Below are 20,433 nucleotides of genomic sequence, written 5' to 3'. Positions count from 1 at the left end.
ATTTTTAAAATAAAAAAAAAAAAAAATCATATTTTAACATTAGTTAATGCACTATGAATTACCATGAACTAACAATGAACAATTTTATTTTTATAAAGTAACATTAATGAAGATTTATAAATGCTGTAACAAATGTATTGTTCATTGTTTGTTTGTGATAACTAATGAATTAACTAATGTTAACGAATGGAATATTATTGTAAAGTGTTACTAACATAATGTTTTATGTAAATGTATTCTACATACAGTAAATGATATTATTTTAGAAATATGTGTAACCCAAGTATTGTACTTAAATTAACTGAAAGTCAGTAACTGTAGTTTGATTACAGTTATTTAAAAGGTAATGTGTTACACCTCTTTTTGACTTAAAAAGTAATTAGATTACACCCAACACTGTTTGTAGGCTGTTTTACACACTTCCTTCATTTGCAGTTTTTGTTGATCAAAACAATAGTTGGATATTTTTATATGTTATGTTTTCCATCATGATTTTTTAAACATTTTTTTTTTTTTTTGTTTGTTTGTTATTGTTTTTTAATTATTACTCAAATAATATATTTTTTAAATACAGGTGTTGTGGAAGATTTGTGGCCTTTTTAGACCAGGACATGAAAAAACAGTCATATATTTTATGGCCCTTTTTTAGCCTTTAGATAGTAGTTTGTCACAAAAAAGGCATTCTTCTCATCAAATCAGTGTCAATAAACAGGTTTCCATTATGACAGCTTACCCCATAGTATGACAACAAGACCTGCTATTAAACTGTACCATATTTTTCCTGGGCAGTAACAATAGAAATAACAGGTGTTTTTTTTTTTTTTTATTGACTTAAAAAAAGACCTTTCCGTGAGACTTATAAGACTAATTGCATCTATTATGAAGCTCAAAGTACCTCCAGCACTAATAGACTACCAACCACTGCAGCCTTTTAACCAAACTGTTCTCCCCCCGAAGCGCGTGCGTGATTGCGCGCGCACGATTGGCAGCTCCACGTCGACATTCTTCCAGCTGCTACACGGACACGGACGCGGCGTGAAGGCGACTCATCAACAGTTTGCAAGAGCGTCATCTGCTCTATTCCTGAGTAAAATCTGCGCTTTTTGACAGCGGCTGTGAACGCGTTTGGACAGAGCGCTTCTTCACCTATTGCAGTGCACCGTGTGTCGACTGTCTCGTGAGTTGCAGCAGGTATGTTCTTGACATTTTTTCTCTTCTTCACTCCTCTGCAAGTGTACATTGCACTCACAGACTGTGCATTTATGCTTTTAAAACACCATCACCTCCTCACTCAGCGATATGTTCACCCTCTGATGACGCAAAGTATCTAACTTTGGCCAGAATTAAAGTTTTCATGTAACATGGTTACTTGAATATCATAGGGAAAAGTTGAATGAAAATGGATGTTATATGACATTCTCGTTCCTTTTTTCAGTTTAACCTTTTCTTAAAGGGGTTCATTGTGAAATTCGGTAAGTGTGTTAAATTGAGAATGAAGTATTGATGTATTCCAGGATGACATTCTGCTGTGATGGTCTTGATAAAGTATTGCACGGCTCCAAATTTCGACCCTTTTCGACACGTCAGCTGTTCTACGCATCAGCAGCCCCAACTGTAACTTTACAACTGTGCAAATAGACTGTCTGGATGGGATCGTAAAGTCAGTATAACATTTTATTGTTTCAATGTCACAATCTGTTTTTTTTTTTGTTTGTTTTTTTTTAGTATTTTCTGTTATGATTTTTTATGCACTTGTTGCATAGAAGCGCGTGCATCTGTTTCTGCATATGCACTGTAGGCCACATATGGTTTCATTGGGGCTGGTGGCATATGTGCATATGCCAGTAAAAATGAGTCCAAGTTTCCAACACTATGCATCTTATCCATCATTTAAATTCTTTGGTAACACTTTACATTAGTGTTCCCCTTGTTAAGGGTTTATAAAGCAGTTAATCAATGACTAATAAGTCATTTACTGTACAAATGAATTATAAATCACTGCTATTTGGTTATGACAACATGAATAAAAAGAACAACTTTCATGTAATACTTGCCAGTAAGTATTTTAACTTACATGTTATAAATGCTTAATAAATACTCTTATTCATTCTTATATTAATCAAAAACATAGCATGCTCTAATTCATGATTTATGTCTCAATTCAATGAAATTAGACTATTATATTGATATTCAAATTAGGGTTTATGTCACTGTGTTTTATATTCATGACTGTAATGTCTTGTCTTGTCACGTTGATGTCAAAAGAATGATTTTAACTAGTCCTAGTTACCTAAAGTCCTCTGTAAAAACACTTTTCAGCTCTTCATGTCATTCACAGCATATATCAGTTAATAAATCCTGATGACCATTAAACCATACTGAACTTTATGTACATAGGTTATTAATGTTGTCAGCTCCTTAATAAATGCTTCATATATGTCTGTCCACTTACATTAAGGTTTATTTTCATAGGTAACTAATAGTGAAAATGTGTTATTAAACATTTATATAATGAGGTAAAATTACTGACTATTTAGCAAGTTTTGCATGACTGCAAGTCACCCTTTTTGTGTTATATCATTATAACTGCATATTAATGATTTATAATGCATTTGTAAATTAATAATTAGTCATTAATGGACACCTTTATAAACTTTGAACAAAGGGAACAATAATGTAAAGTGTTACCAATGGAGTCGAACTCTGGCCTGACTCCTACATAGGGATCCCTACATAGTATGACTGCCTAATTTATTTTTTATTTTTTATCATTTGATCACCCAGTCTCACTTGTCAATCACGTTTCATTCTAAGACTATTCCATATTCAATACTTGCTGTACAAATGCAAGGGATTTCTTGTAAGAGATATTTTTTATCATTTGATCACCCGGTCTCACTGTGACATCCATTCTGGTTCAGATGAGAAATGCAGCCTGTCTGTTTCTCATGGAGGGTCGTTGGTGGAGTTTCATTGAGAAGAAGGTGGGTTAGTTTGCAGCACTGTGGCTTTCCAAGTAAAGTTCTGTGATACACTCAGACTCTTATTGTTTGCAGTCAGTGCATTACAGAACTTTGCTTTGGGAGTTTAAAGCTCTGGCCTGGAGGAAACAATCATTTAATCTGGAAGAAGCTGTAACAGCCCCTTGAAAAGCCCACAACTCGAAATCATGTGTCCCTCAACAACATGCACAAATAAATCTAATCATTATCATCACATACAACTGTCTCGTGCCTCAATATGGTCATTCCTTCATCTTGAACTGTTAACAAACATAGGAAAAATTGGGTATAAGTCCAATATTCACAAACAGATTGATGCATTTATGTGGTGTATACAGGGGCGTAGATTCCGTGGGGGATGTGTGTGTGTGTGGGGGGGTGGGGGTATCCCCCAATAATCAAAACAAGCAAGTACAACCCCCCCCCCCCCATTATTTATACCATGATCAATGGAAACATGCAAATGCTTCATGCTGCATAAAGTTCAAGCCAAATCTACACTCTTGGGTGTATATATGATGTTTTTTCAGAATGTGTCCTCTTGGTGCTCAATTAGCATAGCAGAGGCTGCCACAATTGCTAAATGTCTATAAATAACTGTTGGACAGTAATGCAGCACTTTCCAATTAAGCGTTCCATTCCATAACCTCAGTGAACACAAAAATGTGGCATTTTCCATTGTTGTAAAAGGAATGTATCACATGTTAAATTTACAAGCGCAGCACTTAAAATGGAGCATAGAGGTTTGTGATGACATCAGCAGACCCACAGGAGGCACACTAGCACATGTCTGGGTTACTCTCACGGTCACATGATTCTTGGAAGGGCACAGGTAATGGGACTAGAAGTGGCTTAACATGCCTGCCATGACTGTCCCTTCAGGGAAGAGAAAGGAAACATTTTGTTGGCCCTGACAGTACAGCTTTCAATAAAAAAAAATAAATAAAAAAAAATCCATGTGTGTCTGGGAAAGTATCTGGGAAATAAAGGTGAGAGATTTTATTGCATACTTTAAACCAGTGTATTTCCCAAAGGACATGTGTAATTGATTTTTCAAGCACATAAAGCTTTAAACTGCTCAGAAACTGAATACTGAGTGATTGAATAATGATACATACTGTAGATATCTAGTGTGGTTTTAGTAAAATGTCTAATGATTTAATATTAACTTAAAGATTTATTTATTTAAAATTACTTTTGCCAATAAATTGGTGAGGTATTAAAGAAAAGGTAAGCAGAACTGATTTTACTTTTTCTTTTGTCTGTTTATCGTGCACTTGAAGTCCTCCAGCCACAAAACGTTCCATATAGGAATGCTTTAGGTAATCTAGACTATTAGTAACTGTAACATCTTCAGTCATAGTTTACAACCACTCTATCATTTGTAGTGGAATACTTCTTAAAGTAATTTACCCAACACTGCCTACAACATAGAACATGAGACAACCACTCTGTTATTTAAAGAAAGTTCAGGTTAGAACCAATAAAGAACACTTTTATGCTGAAATTCTCATTTATCTGTATCTAAGGTTCTATATGGAACACAAAAAGGCTGCAAAAGGGCGATTGTTTTCTGTTGTTACAAGCCATTTAACCTGTCATTTAGAGCAAAATATAGAGACAGGAACAAAATATTCATTCTTTTTAGAAATGATAGTAATATAGGCTACAACATATGATTTTTTTGTTTCTCTTGATATTAATACTTGTTTTGATCTAAAAGTTTATGCTTAAAGGGTTAGTTCACACAAAAATGAACATTCTCTCATCATTTACTCACCCTCATGCCACCCCAGATGTGTATGACTTTCTTTCTTCTGCAGAACTCAAATGAAGATTTTTAGAAGAATATCTCAGCTCTGTAGGTCCATACAATGCAAGTGAATGGATGCCAAAATTTTGAAGCTCCAAAAATCACATAAGTCAGCAAAAAAGTAATCCATAAGACTCCAATGTATAAATCCACATCTTCAGAAGTTATATGATAGGTGTGGGTGAGAAGCAAATCACTTTCGCACTTCTTCTTGTGTTTTTGGTGATTCACATTCTTCATGCATATCACCCCCTACTAGGCAGGGAGAAGAATTCCAAGCAAAAAAAGGACTGAAATATAAAATCTGTTTCTCACCCACCTATCATGTAACTTCATAAAATATGGATTTAACCACTGGAGTCATATGGATTAGTTATATGATATCTTTATGTGCTTTTTGGAGCGTCAACATTTTGGCACCCATTCACTTGCATTGTATGGACCTACAGAGCTGAGATATTCTTCTAAAAATCTTCATTTGTGTTCTGCAGAAGAAAGAAAGTCATACACATCTGGGATGGCATGAGGGTGAGTAAATGATGAGAGAATTTTCATTTTTGGGTGAACTATCCCTTTAAATGCTTAAATCACCCAAAGTTGCTATCACCCAAAGTTACTTTTGTAGACAAATATACATTGTTTCCAAGTATTTTAAAATTGTAATAAAACTTCGCCTCCCCAATAGTGTTTAAAAAGCATCTCAGGACACACCTCATGAAGGTATTTTTATTTTATTTTTTTTGGAGAGAATGAACAGAGTGTGCAGAGCTGGAATCTGAACTGTGGATAGGATACTTTGAAGAAGTTAAAATATAAGAGAGGGTTGATTTTTAGGACATTTTGTGTCACTAGCCAAATTTGAATATGTTCAAATGGATTTGCTGTAAGAAGTCATACTTACCAAATTCTGTCATTATACAGAATCAAAATGCATAAACCTCTTGTAAGATTAGTATCTCAGAATTATGCCTCTTTATGTCATAAATCATTTTTAATTTGTATCTAAAAATTACTTACAATCTCATAATTATGATTTAGTATCTTATATTTTTTGTTGTGTAATAATTATGAATTAGTGTCTCATAATTTTGACTTTATATCATAACTTTTAATCCCAAATTATGATTCAGTAATATCTCATAATTTTGACTTTTTTATCCCATAAACTTATCTCATAATTGTGACTTCATATCATAATTATGAATTTGATGTCAAACATTACTGAATCTAATAAGTATCTTATAATTATGACTTAAAGCTTGTTTTCATGTGGCAAAAAGAAAGCTTCCATTTTAATTCTAAAAGACGGCAAGAGATATTTAAATGGTATGATTTATGAATACAATGAAATGTTATCTTATAACCAGTGGAGCACCAGAGCAGGGCGGGCCGGGAGGCGGTGCGGTGTGTGTGACGCGTCGCGGGTGCAATCTCTACCTCACATCCTTCCATGAGCCGCGCTGCCTGACGCCGCTGACCTCTGACAGCAAACACGGGAGCAGCATGGCGTCAAACAGCAGCAACAACAACGCTCAGCACAGACTCAGGATCATAGCCGGACATTTGCAGAAACGGCCGGAGGTTGAAAACACGGGTATCGCTGCTCAGGATTGCAAAGCCGAGACGCCCAGATCCACCCAGAGCGGACTGACACCGGTGCCGAAGAGAAGGTACAGTACGTGCGCGCATCAGCCTATGTGTGGTGTGATCATCATCATGCAGACAAATGACCGGTCCGATGCTCTGAAACATCCGTTGAGTCAACATTAAATTAAAGCAACAGCGGGCGTTACATTATGTCATGATGGGCGCTGGAGAGCATTTGCCCCATCTAAACAAAGTCTCCATTCATCCCGTAGAAGGAGGGAGCGGTGGCGAGACATCGGCACACACGGCTGAACACATTCAGCGGTCTTCTATTCTTGTTTTCTAATGTTTTAAAAGCTGTAATAGAGGTTTGGCTCACTCCTAACAGTGCACATTGTAAACTCAGATCAGCCCTTAAAGCGATAGTTCACCCAAAAATGACAATTCAGGAGACATCTATTCAAACACAGGCAGAAGGAAAGATTTTCAGTTAACGATAACTTGAGTAAATGGTCTCCAACTAACAACTTTTGCTTCCCAGAGCAGAATAAGGTTCTTTTTTTTTTTTGGTTGGCCAGGTATTTTTTTTCTTTTCTTTTTTTTTAATGGAGATATAATGTTTGTTTTGGGATGTGCATGACTCCCAACGTTCTTCCGTGAACCTTTTTATAACCATACTGCAATATTATGTCAACAGTCAGTCTAGAAGCCATGTGTTGTTTAGATCTGTTACTCACATAAAGACATGGATTATACATACAAGTCATACAGTATAAGGACTTTTATGATACTTTTTGTGCTCTTTGGAGCTTGACAGCCCTAGTCACCATCCACTTTCAGGGTTTGGAAAGGAGCAGCCTACGGAACGGGCGTTGCTTATTTCTTTACTGCGTGTTACTATGATGTACATTATACAGTATGTTCTATCTGCATTTATAACTATAATGTTGCATATATGCAGACTATGCTCTAAAGTTCAAAGAAATATTAGTTGGTGTCTAATCTGCTTGCTGGAGCATCGTTGAGGTTGTTCATATGTTCTTTTGGGTTTCTGAACTTATAATTAAATACATCTTGCTGTTTGACAGCTACCGTTAGATCACATTCATTCACTCACATCCCACTTTTAATTCACCGGATAGATTACTAAGCCTATTGGTATAGCTCGTGATCAACCCGTAAATTTCATTTTGTGTGGTAAAGCTGTGTTCTGATTGGATGAGGGCCGAGGTGGCCTGATTTTGTATTTGCTCAGAGGGAAGACAAGCGAACTTCCTTCATGAAAGATGATGATGCTGTGCTGCCATCTAGCGTTAAAAAATATTGTATTAATTAAGTAGTAATTTAGTACCGCTGCAATATCAGTTTTTTAATTTTTTTTTTTTTTTTTTTTTTTTTTTTTTTTTAACATATACCATAGTAGTACCATGGTATTCTTTGAAATGACTTGTAGTTACAAAAAATACCATGGTGCATGAATGTGGTAATCATACATAATCTGATACCATCACTGAACCATGGCACTTCTTGTCAGGGCAGGGTGTTCTCTTTAAAGATACACTAGGACTTAAATGGTGGCATGTATGGTCTCAGAGATATTAAAACAATCAAGTACAACCCCCCCCCCCCCCCCAATATTTATACCATGATCAAATCTTCACGCTGCAGCCCGTCCATTCACTCTGTTGTTTGATATGTTGCTTCACTCATGTGCCGTCTGCAACTGAAAGCCATTCACACATCTGCCCAAAGATATGCCTCTAATCATCATTCTGTTGTCTGTATTCTACCCATTAACACTCTTTTATACATGCATCTTTGCAGTAATATCAATGTCATCATAAAATACAATAACAGAGTGTAACCGGAACATATTATGGCCGTGTGTAGCGTGTTAGCGCCATGAATTCAGAATGTAAACATGACAAAATACACATTGTCTACTGCATCTATATTACTTTATATCATCATCGAGAGGTTAAAACAGCTTCTTTTACTGTTCTCGTGTGAATTCTACTCATAGAATGATGCATGAAGTCATTGATTACACATATTAATGCCACATTAGTTGATGTTTTACATGTAGTCTTGTGAGTCCTCATTTTGAAATGTTCCTCTAAACGCCTCCCTCAGCAGTGGTGCCGGTGTTTAAATGTTCACAAACAGTATGTCATTGCTCAGCTGTTTCGAACTTCTTTTCGCTCTAAGCGAAGAACAAGAAAGCACTTCGCCGCGAGTGTACTGGGGACATTAAGCTCAAAAATGACAAAAAAAAAGCACAATAAAAGTATCCACGCCAGTCGTGCGTTATATTCCAATTCGTCTGAAGCCATGCAGTAACTTTTGTGTGACGAAAGACCAAAACATTGATTATAAACAAGTCTTTATTCACTGTGAGTCCGGACATTCACCCTCGTACATCCAATTTGTGATCTAATTGTTCTTTTGATTTGGATCTTTTCAACAAATCAGTAGATCCAGTTCACAAAACCAGTCTGAACAATTTGTTCGACAATAAGACTGATCTGGTTCTTGGGTTCAGCTCACTGACGCAATGATCCAGTTGCAAACTCACTGGAAGGAAAGATTATAAGTGAATAACTGCTTCAATTTCAGTTTCTTGCAAAAGAAAAAAAAAAGAAGCTATCTCAAGACTTAAAGGACTTTGAATATAGCGCACAAGACATATGGGTCACTTTTATGATACCTTTATGGTGCTTTTTTGTCATTCTGGAGCTCGAAAGCTCTAGTTCTCATTCACTTTCATTTTAATGAACAAAAGTGGCCAGGATATTCTTCAAAAATGCACCTTTTGTGTTCCACTGAAGAAATACATTCATATGGGTTTTGATTGACATGATGACAAGAGTTTTCATTTTTTGGTGAACTATTTCTTTAAGCAAGTGAGGGAATATTTGAGGGTACTATCTATTAACAGACTGATCTGGAGGATCGACAGTTAGATATTCAGATGACATCTTTCTTTGTTTCTCTCTTTCTTTTCAGTTCTGAGGTGATCACATTTTTATCTGCTTTATCGTTTGCTGTGGAGAAGTCTTTATGATTGTCTGTGTTTCCCATGCGTTGATGGGATGTTGTCAGGGTTTGAGTGTCTCTGTTTCTCAGAAGAACAGCAGCAGACCAGCATTCCAGCCTCAGATCACACACACACTCACGTGTCTCTGCACACTGACGGTGTAGCTGGCGTCTCCACAGCAGGCGAACTGCTCAAGAGATCACAGCTGCATTAACAATCCTGCAGTAATGAACATGTGCCGATTGTTAAAGGAAAACTCTGGACTCAATACAAGTTAAGCTCAATCAAACAGCATTTGTGGGATAATGCTGATTACCATAGGAAATAAAGTAGACTTGTCCCTTGCTTCGAAGAAGCAAAAATTTGGGTTACAGTGAGACACTTACAATGTAAGTGAATGGGGCCAACTCATATACATTAAATATTCACTGTTTCAAAAGGATAGACACAAGATGTAAACAATACAGCCCTCTACATTGCTAGTAAATCACTCACATATCTCACTAAATTTCTCACTATGCGACTATGTCCGTTATTAGCTATCGCCAGAGACTGAGTTGTGTAGTGGCAAAGTTCACCTTTTAATGAATATGAAGCTGGATTCAGCCTTGTCTTTTACAGCGTGTTGTGTCTTGTGAATGTGCAGTCAACCTCATTTGGCTGCATTTGTCCACAGACTGTTTTCACAACATGCTCCATTTTACAGCATGGTTACCAACCAGTAACACGCCTGTTCTGTTGAATGGCTGTTGGAATGTAAAAGTGTTGCAAAACTCAAGAGCTTGTATATTTAAATTTGAGAACTTGTACAGTAAATATTTGTACAAGCAAGTCAGTATTTACTATGTACGTAAACATTTTCTTTTGGCTCCTTAAGTGTATTTTGTGACCAAAGACAAGATCCACGCCCCCCATTTTCATTTCATGTCTCTTTAATATCCCTTCGGTTATTTACTGTCAGTTGGTGATCAAAAAGGTAAAAATAAACATTAATTCTAATAACACATGGCACGAATGGGGTAAAAACAACTGCAACTTCTCTCATTAATGTGTGATTCAACCATAAACACTTGCTGGTGGAGCTGCAGGATCTCTTAAAGAGACAGTACCGATTTAGCGCTTGTTATTCATATCAAGGTAAACTCAATATAAATCAAACAAGTGCATATAAAAACATTCAACAAAATTTAGTATGTAGTAAGTGTAATAAATACATAAATACATAAATATTTATAAGGCACAGTCATGCATTATGAAATATTTTAACTTCAGAAAACTCTGTAAATATGAAAGAATTTAACAAATAGGCTTATGCTGCATCTATGCAAGGGTTTGGTAAAAATGTTTTATTTATTTTTTTGGCATAGTAATTTTGATACAGTAGCACTTAAATAATAATTTTATAATATTATTATTGAATAATTGTTATATGTGTAATTCTATGATGATTATTAGGTTCCAACCTTGTGAAGATTTTGTAAAAAAATGTGTTTGATATTTCAAATAGAGGCAACAGCTTGTATCATTATTAAATACATTTCAGTTTTATGACATCATATGAATTGATACAATGTGAAATTTGTAATAAAAAAAAAAAAAACCTAAAATGTGATTAAAATGATGAAAAGTGAAATATAAAATAAAATGTACAATCTTGCATACTATATTGTGTGAAGTCATATATATGAACTCTCTCTTTTTAGTTGCATTACGCTTACATGTCATCAAAAGTCTGGCGAGTAAAAACAAAAATGTACTAGCCAATGGCGATTCTTTCTCCAACATGTCCGTAGATGGTTGCAATATGTGATTTTAGTGTGAAAAAATTGCTAGCAGACCATATTTTTGTAAAGTTATATCCAATTTTACAACTTTGTTGCCATGACGATGACGCTGGTAAGCCTTGTAATCCCTGTAAGCAATATTATCACACTAAAGTCATGTTGAACAGATTTTTATCACACTAAAATCATGTTTACACACATATTGTTTACGTCTTGTGGCTATACTTTTGAAACATTGAGTATTTTAACATTTACAGATTGACCCTATTGACTTCCATTGTAAGTGCCTCATGGTAACCAGGATTTTTTTTTTTTTTTTTTTTTTTTTTTAAATAAATGAGTGACCAGTCAAAACAGTTTTTATGGCAATCATAATGCCACAAATGCTGTCGACTGAGTTTAACTTGTATTGAAGCCAGATTATTCCTTTAAGGCAAGCATCATTAAAGGCCTCAGTAAGAGTAGTGCCATATTTAGCCTGATATTTTTTTGGCCACATACACACTACAAAGTTTTGGGAGTGACAAGTGAACCGCATTTAAATCCGTGAATGAATCCATGTGTGTAAGAAATACAGGAGTTACTCCAGCAATTGCGATGATTGACAAATAGCCTTGTAACCATAGCATTCGCTTTAGCGTCTCGCACCTGTGAACAAGAAACATACACTGAGCGCACGAGTTTAACCCGTTTTTTGTTCGCTATTTTTGAGCAAAGAGATTATCCACCAGAGATGTATTATCATAGTGAATGTATAATGATTGTATAAGCGGCTGTTGTATCTCCCAATCTCCTCACACACGCGTTCTTGACGTACACATCCACTGTTGTTGACGTCATGTTGTTCACTTGCGTTGTTTACATCTTCTTCTTGCACTTCTCCGTGAATGCATTAATTGTGGACCCACTAATTAGTGGAAATAATTCCAGGCTATACTTTGGTTGTCCCTGTTGCTGATTGCTCCATGCACAGTTTGTGTGATGCAAATTTCATCATCAGAACAGTCTACGCGGCCTGTCTGCATCTATGTGCATCGTCGAACGATTACGTATTTGCTCACAGTCAGCAGAGTATACTTGTGAGACCAGACATGATCTGATCCAGAACTCCAAAAAAGGAAGTATACCCAGGCCTTTAGAGAAATCGGGCCACACACGTTCAGTGTTCTCTGTTGAGGACAGAATCAACATTTCGTATGAAGACGCCCTAGCGTTTGCGTCTAACCGAAGTGTACTTCGGGCTTTAGCACTGAACAGAACATCTTACCAATAAGTATTACATTTGAAGAGAGATGTGCTTTTACTTTTCTAAGCAATCAGTTTATAATTGTCACCTAAGGGATGATAAAACTGGCGAAAATAAATCCCATAGACTTACATTGTCCCAAGCACCATTGACATGTTCTTTAGAAAAAACTAGAGTTTATGTTGGTAAACGGGTCTAGATAGCAGCATATTTATGGCAACTGCTATTGACTCTTTCAAAAAAACACCTTATTTCTTTTTTTTTTCTTTTTTTTTTTTATATCAAAATGACCTTCATAAGTTTCATTGCAACTTTTAACCTGTCATTTGGTCAAGAGTGGCCATTATCATTATGTCAAGTTAGGAGTGGTTCATTGCCCCAGACTGCTAGAATGGTCACTATAATGTGAATAGTATATTTGTAGACATATGTGTTAAAAGTATTCAATAAAGTAGCTGTTGGCTATAATACAGCATATAAACTATCAAAATCAATCTGATCTCATGAAAAGTCGTATATAATTTACAAGCTGGCTGTTTCATATGTTCTCGCACGATGTTGTTCGCATAAACTCGTACGACTTCATCACGTGCAAATTCCCGGATGTCTAATGCGGAAGTAAGTGTGAGTTCCGTGCACGAGGCTTGAAGGACATACTTATTAATATTATGCCCTTACCCAAACCCCTTATCTAAACCTAAGCGATCAGTAGAGTATGTAAACATGATAGGAAGCTGTTGTGTGTGACAGAAGTAATTGTCACGTATTAGATGGAAACGATGTGCAGCGACGTCATTGGCTGCAGTGAAAGTCGTAGGAATTCAAACGAGTGCAGTCGCACAATATCATACGAATTAGCCAAATTTAGAAAAGTCCTACAAATCCTGACGATTTCGCCGTGAGAGTGTGTTGGTAAAAACATGTAAATGATCAATGGTCTCTCTCTCTCTTTCTCTCTCTCTCTCTCTCTGTCAGGCAGGAGATCATGAAGTGGAATGGCTGGGGTTACAGTGACTCCCGGTTCTTGTTTAACAAGAAAGGTCAAGCAGAGTTCACAGGGAAAAGGCGAGTATGATGCTCAGGTCATTTTGAAATGGTCTCAGATTAACAGCCTGACAGCTGACTTATAAACAGGCCCAGTTGGAATCTGTGCTCTTGTTTTCACATTTTCCATGCTGAATTTGGGGGGAAATCTGCGTAATTCTGCAGAATTGGTTTAAACGTGATCAGATGTGTTAATTGGATCTGAGTGCTACATTCTTATTGGAGGCTGCCTGAAATGATCTACAAATTAGTCCAAATATTTACTAAACGAACACTGAAAGGGTGGGGGATCCATTCAGAGGATGCGTTCCAGTTGTGCAGAGTTTTGTCACCTGCATATAAAGTATGTTTACACCTTAAACTTAAGCTGTGTCCCAAATGACAAATGAATACACTATGCATTATACACTATGCACTACATAGAACATTCACCGTTTAAAGAAAAGGAGGTACGAGTCGAAATTAATTTTTGTGGTAATCAACATTATGCCACAAATGCTGTTGATTGAGCTGAACTGATGTTGAATGCGGAACATTCCTTTAACAGCTAACAGAAACACAGACATTTATTGTTATTTTATATAGCGCCTTCAAAAGTAGCTTTACACAGTAAAAACAAACATACTGTATAAGAATACAAAACATAAAAATAAAAATGAATGAAATGTATAAACGTGCATATCAAAAATACGCCTCTGCGCAGAAAAGAAAGTTATCTATGGGGTCCTACACCAAATTTTTCTTTAATAAGGTCATAATAAACTGAGGTTATTGCTACTTCAAGGACAACAGTGGGCAGTCACGTGCACTACATCTTTATCAGCACACTTGGTTGTGATTGGTTAATGTTGTGTGTCTATACTGTACACCTATATACACAGAATATACACAGAATGGCAAAGATCTGGCAATTTATTAATTCTTTCCTTTATTAAGTTATTTTATTGAGTTTACTTGCATACAGACATATAAATTGTAGTGTACTGTAATTTCGGTTTGAATAATTTTGATTTGCTTTTGTATCTTTTGAGCCGCGCGACAAAAGGCTCAATGCTGAAACTATCCGCTCACTGCCACGTCTGGGACGCATCACCTCGCGACTCACGCTTGCAGTGTAAACGGTGTCATCTGTTAATATGGGTGCTGAAACAAAAACGCGCTGCTCACACCTTGCTCACGGAGGATGTGTGAACCCGGCATAATATTAAGCACAGTGTGTTCCTTAAATACAGTCTCAAGGACCTGCAGTCCACACACAGTCACAGAATGTCTCTTATTCTGCGTAATCATCCAGACACAGTGGCGAAGCGTAATCTAATAGAATCCAAGATAGTTTCTCTGGCAAATGTTATACTAGCACATACAGCAGGGGTACTCAATAGGTGGACTCCGGTCCAGATCCGGACCGAAGGACAAATCAGTCCGGACCAAGATCTAAACCTATGTGCTAGTTTTATGACAACTGGCTAAGTGATTGTGTAAGCATACATGTATACGAGCACGGAGCGGAGCGTGTCCAGCGCCACGCTCTTATTCCCTAGCGCTAAACGCGCTTTTATTCCTGCTCTCTGCGCTGTAGAGGCGGTGCATAAAGCCTAAATTTAGCTTCATTAATCAGCATGTTAGGAGCCTTTCATAATAAACAGATTTTTGCTCTAATTTTGTGAAAATTAAGCAGAGATGTCATCATGGCAAGGAAAGCCTATTTATCCTTAAATTAATCAAACAGATATTTAATGCTTCACTGTTATGTAAATTATTTATTTGTTGTTAGTAGATTCTCACTTTAAGGAAAATATAAAAATGGTCCACTCAGGCTTTTACATTTTTATACATTTTCTCTCAGGGGACACCCCTGAACCCACAGTATTTTATCTGTCAAAAGGCCTCCTATGTCCCATACACAGGTATAGATTCTGAATGTAAAAATATTTCAACAAAACTGGACTGCTGTCATTCAGCTTCAAAACAAACTGTTGCTGTTCACATCCAAATGCCCTCGACCGATGAAGTCTTGATGAAATATTTTAATCTTTTGGTAGAAAAGATCTCTCAGACCCCACTACTTTAGCTGTCTCTGGGCCCCCAATGCCCTCATCCCTGCCCAGTTTTGAAGAGACTATTTTAACTGTTTAGTACTATTACAAGTACTATTGCTGCCAATGTGGCAAGTTATAAAAACTATTAAAATATATATATATATATATATATATATATTATATAATTTCATAGCCATATGTACTACTATTATCCAGACCTTTGCTGGGAAGGAAATGTAGAGACTGGACCTCTTGGAAATGTATTTGGGTTCCCCTGACATACAGGATAATCAAATAACTCCTTACAGTGTATTTCAATAAGTGAGTCATAGACATCATGGAGCGATTATTATAAGTACGAATTTCCTGTTAACAAGCTTGTAGGTGTGAGAACAGTGGAAGAAGTTGCACATGACAGTATTACAGCACTGCCTGGACAAAGATAGAAATATTTCAGTTGTGTCACACACATGTGGCTGGAGGTTTCACTGCCTTGTGCTGTTTTGTTTCTTAGTCCAGTGTGATGTGCTGCTGCCATCTAGTGTCTGCTTTATGCACTGCCAGAGAAAGTGTTTTAAATACATTTCTGTATGTTCAAAACAGTCTATCAGAAAATAAATGGAGTTGGACCATCTCAGGCTAAGTTAGATTATATTTCTATAGGTTAGGATATAATGCCTTTTGAAAAGTAACAGGGTTGATGATAGCCAGTTTCCAGGAAAGCACTAAATAAATGGAATGCATTACATTACGTTGCAATGTGCTTATTAGAGAGAAAGATAATGTCATCATTTATCTATTGTTTACCATACAAAACCATGGAAACGGGGTTGATATTTCAGATTGTCTCATACTGATGTAACAAAATATAAGGTGAAATTAAAACATTTATCTCAAGAAAGAAAAAAAAAAGGCTTTAAACCAGCAGGTCTTGGGCGGTTTAAGCTGGTCTAGTGTCCAAAACCTCTCTAAAAACCATCAAAACAATCAGCCTAACCAGCTTGATCGGACTGAAAGACCAGCTAACCACCTTAACCGGACTATTTTTTTTCCCACAGGGCTACATGGGAAACTACATTTATATTAATAACTGAAAATTGTGATAGTAATAGGGTTTATATATATATGTGTGTGTGTGTGTGTGTGTGTGTGTGTATATATATATATATATATATATATATTACTTAACTTCGTTGCCAAAAATGTCAGCTTAAGAAAAGTAACTGGTGTTTAGAAAAATGCCTGTAAAAACATTGTAAAATTTGGTGTGAGCTAGTTATTGTTAAAGTCTTTATTTACATGTTATTTGTCAGACATGAGTAATGCAAACATTATTATCCACTGCATACATGTATTCTTTACTTTTACTCAAGCTTACGCAGGTGAAATTTCAGGAAATTGTGACCGTTTGCAATATTGTAGTCTGTTACTGATATGAAATAGCTTCATGTATGTTTGGGTGTTGTTGGTTTCAGGTATCGGTTGAGTGGGCTGATTCTGCCGAGTTTGAAGGACTGGTTTGAGGGCACTTTTGGAGCTAATTTACAACATAAATCTCCTGCTTCAGTAAGTCGACGGTAACTTGACCTCTACCAGACTCTTGTGTCATGTGTGTTCATGTGTGTTCATGTGTGTAATGCATGTGTGTTATCTTCTAGCCCACACTGAATTTAAATGCAGTCGCACCTCCTAACCTGAATGAGCCGTTCATGGAGGATCTGAAGGCAGCGGGTGTGGCCGTGTCACATGATCCAGAGGATCGGGTTTTCAGAGCTCATGGTAAAGAACCTCCATGCAGAAACTCAGTTTTAATGTACAACAGTGTAGCGATTGCCCAAACAAATCTGTATTTCTATTTCACCCCAAAATCAAAATATCATTTTCTGTCTGTCTTAAAGAAATGTTGAGATTTTGGAGTATGACTTTCTTTCTTTTTCTTTCTTTCTCTGTTTCTCTGTTTCTTTCAAACATTCTTTTTGACTGACTTTCTTATGGACTTAAGAACTTTTTAACTTTCTTTTTCGTTCTTTGTTTCTTTTAAACCTTTTTTTTTTTTACTTTATTATGGACTTTCTTTCAAACACTCTTTCTTACAAACTTTTTTTTAAACTTTTTTTTTTAACATTCTTTTTCAAACGTCCTTTTGTTCTTTATTTAAAAATGTATTTTGTTCTTTTGTTCGTTCTGTCCTTCCTGATTGGTTCATTGCAGGGTTTTGCAACAGGGGGATTGTTCAATTAATTCAAATGGCAAAATTATTAAATGAGAAATATTTACTCTAATTCATCAAATAGATTTTTTTTTTAGTTAACTAAAATATAATATAAAACAATTTTTTATTATGTTATGGAACATTTATTTAGAATTTCCTTATAATTTCAAGTAAATATTTTACATCATAGAAGTTTTTTGAAGTATACTTACAAAAAAAGATTGTGAACGTCTGCTTAATTTTTGTGCTTGTATTTTTACTCTTCACGCCCAAATACCATTACAGTATGTTCAAACGTTTTCTTTCTTTTTCTTTCTCTCTCTCTTTTTCTCAGGACACTGCCTGCATGAAATCTTTGCCCTGCGTGAGGGGAGGATAGGACGGGTGCCGGACATGGTGGTTTGGCCGAGTGAGTGACTGCAAATGGTTAACATTAATGAATGAATGCTAATTCATATTCATGAGAACCACTTTAATTAGTGGGAATGGGCATGTATGCCATCCAGTGATGCCTCCAGAGTAGCTGCTCTCTGATTGGTGGATTCCTGACAGGACCCATTTCACCATGCAAATGAGCACCGATAGATGGCTAAGCTTTGATTAACAGAGTCCCGTTAATATTCTCTCTCTCAGAATTCATCCTTTCTTTCTCTCCTAACATCCACGACTAAAACCCAGCAGAGTATCCCATAAACATCACTGCCAGCTTCCAAAAACCTTGAGTGTATCTTTCTCTTGCGACTTGAATTGATGTAGAAAAATCTGTCTTTGTAACTGATCTGAACACATTTAATGATATAAAATCAAAATTGACCCTGTTTGCTTTCTTTTTTAAATTTTATTTATTTTATCCCCTTTTCTCTCAATTTGGAATGCCCAATTCCCACTACTTAGTAGGTCCTCGTGGTGGCGCGGTTACTCACCTCAATCCGGGTGGTGGAGGACAAGTCTCAGTTGCCTCCGCTTCTGAGACCGTCAATCCGCGCATCTTATCACGTGGCTCATTGTGCATGACACCGTGGAGACTCACAGCATGTGGAGGCTCATGCTACTCTCCGCGATCCACGCACAACTTACCACGTGCTCCATTTAGAGAGAGAACCACTAATCGTGACCATGAGGAGGTTACCCCATGCGACTCTACCCTCCCTAGCAACCAGGCCAATTTGGTTGCTTAGGAGACCTGGCTGAAGTCACTCAGCACACCCTGGATTCAAGCTTGCGACTCCAGGGGTGATAGTCAGCGTCAATACTCGCTGAGCTACCCAGGCCCCCTCTTTGCTTTCTTAATACATGTTCTGGTCTTATTGTGCCTGATTCATCAGTGTAGATTACTTAAGGAAAAAAATAATATTTTTGTCTGCCTTAGAAACCAAGGCCACATGAGTGCGTTATGCAGTAATAATATTAAAGGCTACTCCTCCCCCAAAAAAAGGTTATTCTGTTTTGCTGGAGCAATGTTAAAGGAATAGTTATCCAAAAATAAAAATCATTTACTTACTCTCATGTCGTTTTAAATGAGCATGACATTTTTAATTGGTGGAACACAAGGACGGGAGATGAGACAATTGTGATTGTTACTGTCAGGCTTGAAAAACACATAAAATCCACCCATATCACTTGTGCGTTATATTTCAAGAAGGAGAGGGCGGTGGAGAAGAGAAATTTGTGCACAAACTTCATTAGGGTACAACGGGGCTAAAGTCTCAGCAGGTGAAAGGCTCTTTTAATTGTATTTTCTCCCTAAACACTAAATAGCATCAAAAACTACCACAGCACTTTCCTAAACACCTGTTTGTCACTGAACACTGAACAATTTTCCTGATCCATGAGATCTTTGCGTGTGATCTCTAAAGTTTGATTTTGAGGCAGTTTGATCTAATATTTAATAATTTTTTAAATGCTGTAAATTTAAGTAGCTAATGAAAATCCCTGAAATTATCTAAAATTTATAATTTTCACTTTTGTTTAAGGTGATTAAATCACACATTTTCGATAACTGTCCAGTAAGTGAAAGGATAGTATTTGGGGTAAAATGCCCCCCTGTTGCAGGGCCTAAAGGTCCCTATTAAACACATTGTTTTTCTTAAGTGGAGTGAATAGATTTGTTATGAAAAAAGTTCAAACTGGGCTCACATTGACTCATTCAATCATAATAGAGATTAGTTTGTTTATAGAATACTTGAGATGTAATAAAATGCCAAATGTGTTTGAAATTAACAGGAAATGGTTGAAAATTTCTTTTGAGTAAGCATCATCTTAATTTGTTACTCAAAAAAGCATCTTGCTGTCTCAAAATTATTTGCATTAGTTGACAAATTGTGCCCTATAACTATTATTTATTTTTTTTCCGATACATTTTGTAAACAGAAAAAAGCTACATTTCCTTAAGGGATGCCTTTAGCCCCGTTGTACCCTACTACTTGTGTGTATGGTCACCGCAGCAAATTTAAATGTAAATTTACTCTTAAAAAAGGGAGCAAGATTTGAAAACTAGGGCAGTCTTTTAATTAAACGGTTAGTTCGGCCAAAAAATTTAATTCTGTCATTATTTATTCACCCTCATGTCATTTCAAACCCATATGACTTTCTGTCTGCCGTAGAACACAAGGAGAAATTTTGAACAGTATTGACGCTGCTCATTTTTTCATGAATTAAAATTGAATGAC

At 36.4% G+C, this 20,433-nt stretch overlaps 1 protein-coding gene across 1 annotated transcript in view; it reads left to right on the top strand.

Moving 5' to 3' along the window:
* The first annotated feature begins 6,276 nt into the window (after window positions 1-6,276).
* Window positions 6,277-20,433, top strand: part of LOC127448346 (alkyldihydroxyacetonephosphate synthase, peroxisomal-like) — a 53,471-nt gene continuing 39,314 nt past the window's right edge. The window contains exons 1-5 of the mRNA XM_051710798.1: window positions 6,277-6,485; window positions 13,445-13,534; window positions 17,028-17,118; window positions 17,211-17,331; window positions 18,099-18,173. Of these exons, the coding sequence (XP_051566758.1) occupies window positions 6,319-6,485; window positions 13,445-13,534; window positions 17,028-17,118; window positions 17,211-17,331; window positions 18,099-18,173 (544 nt within the window). The 5' untranslated portion in view covers window positions 6,277-6,318. The remainder of the gene's footprint in view (window positions 6,486-13,444; window positions 13,535-17,027; window positions 17,119-17,210; window positions 17,332-18,098; window positions 18,174-20,433) is intronic.

Source organism: Myxocyprinus asiaticus, chromosome 11 (genome assembly GCF_019703515.2).
Source record: "Myxocyprinus asiaticus isolate MX2 ecotype Aquarium Trade chromosome 11, UBuf_Myxa_2, whole genome shotgun sequence".
NCBI lineage: Eukaryota > Metazoa > Chordata > Actinopteri > Cypriniformes > Catostomidae > Myxocyprinus > Myxocyprinus asiaticus.
This window is presented reverse-complemented; position numbering and strand designations above follow the sequence as displayed.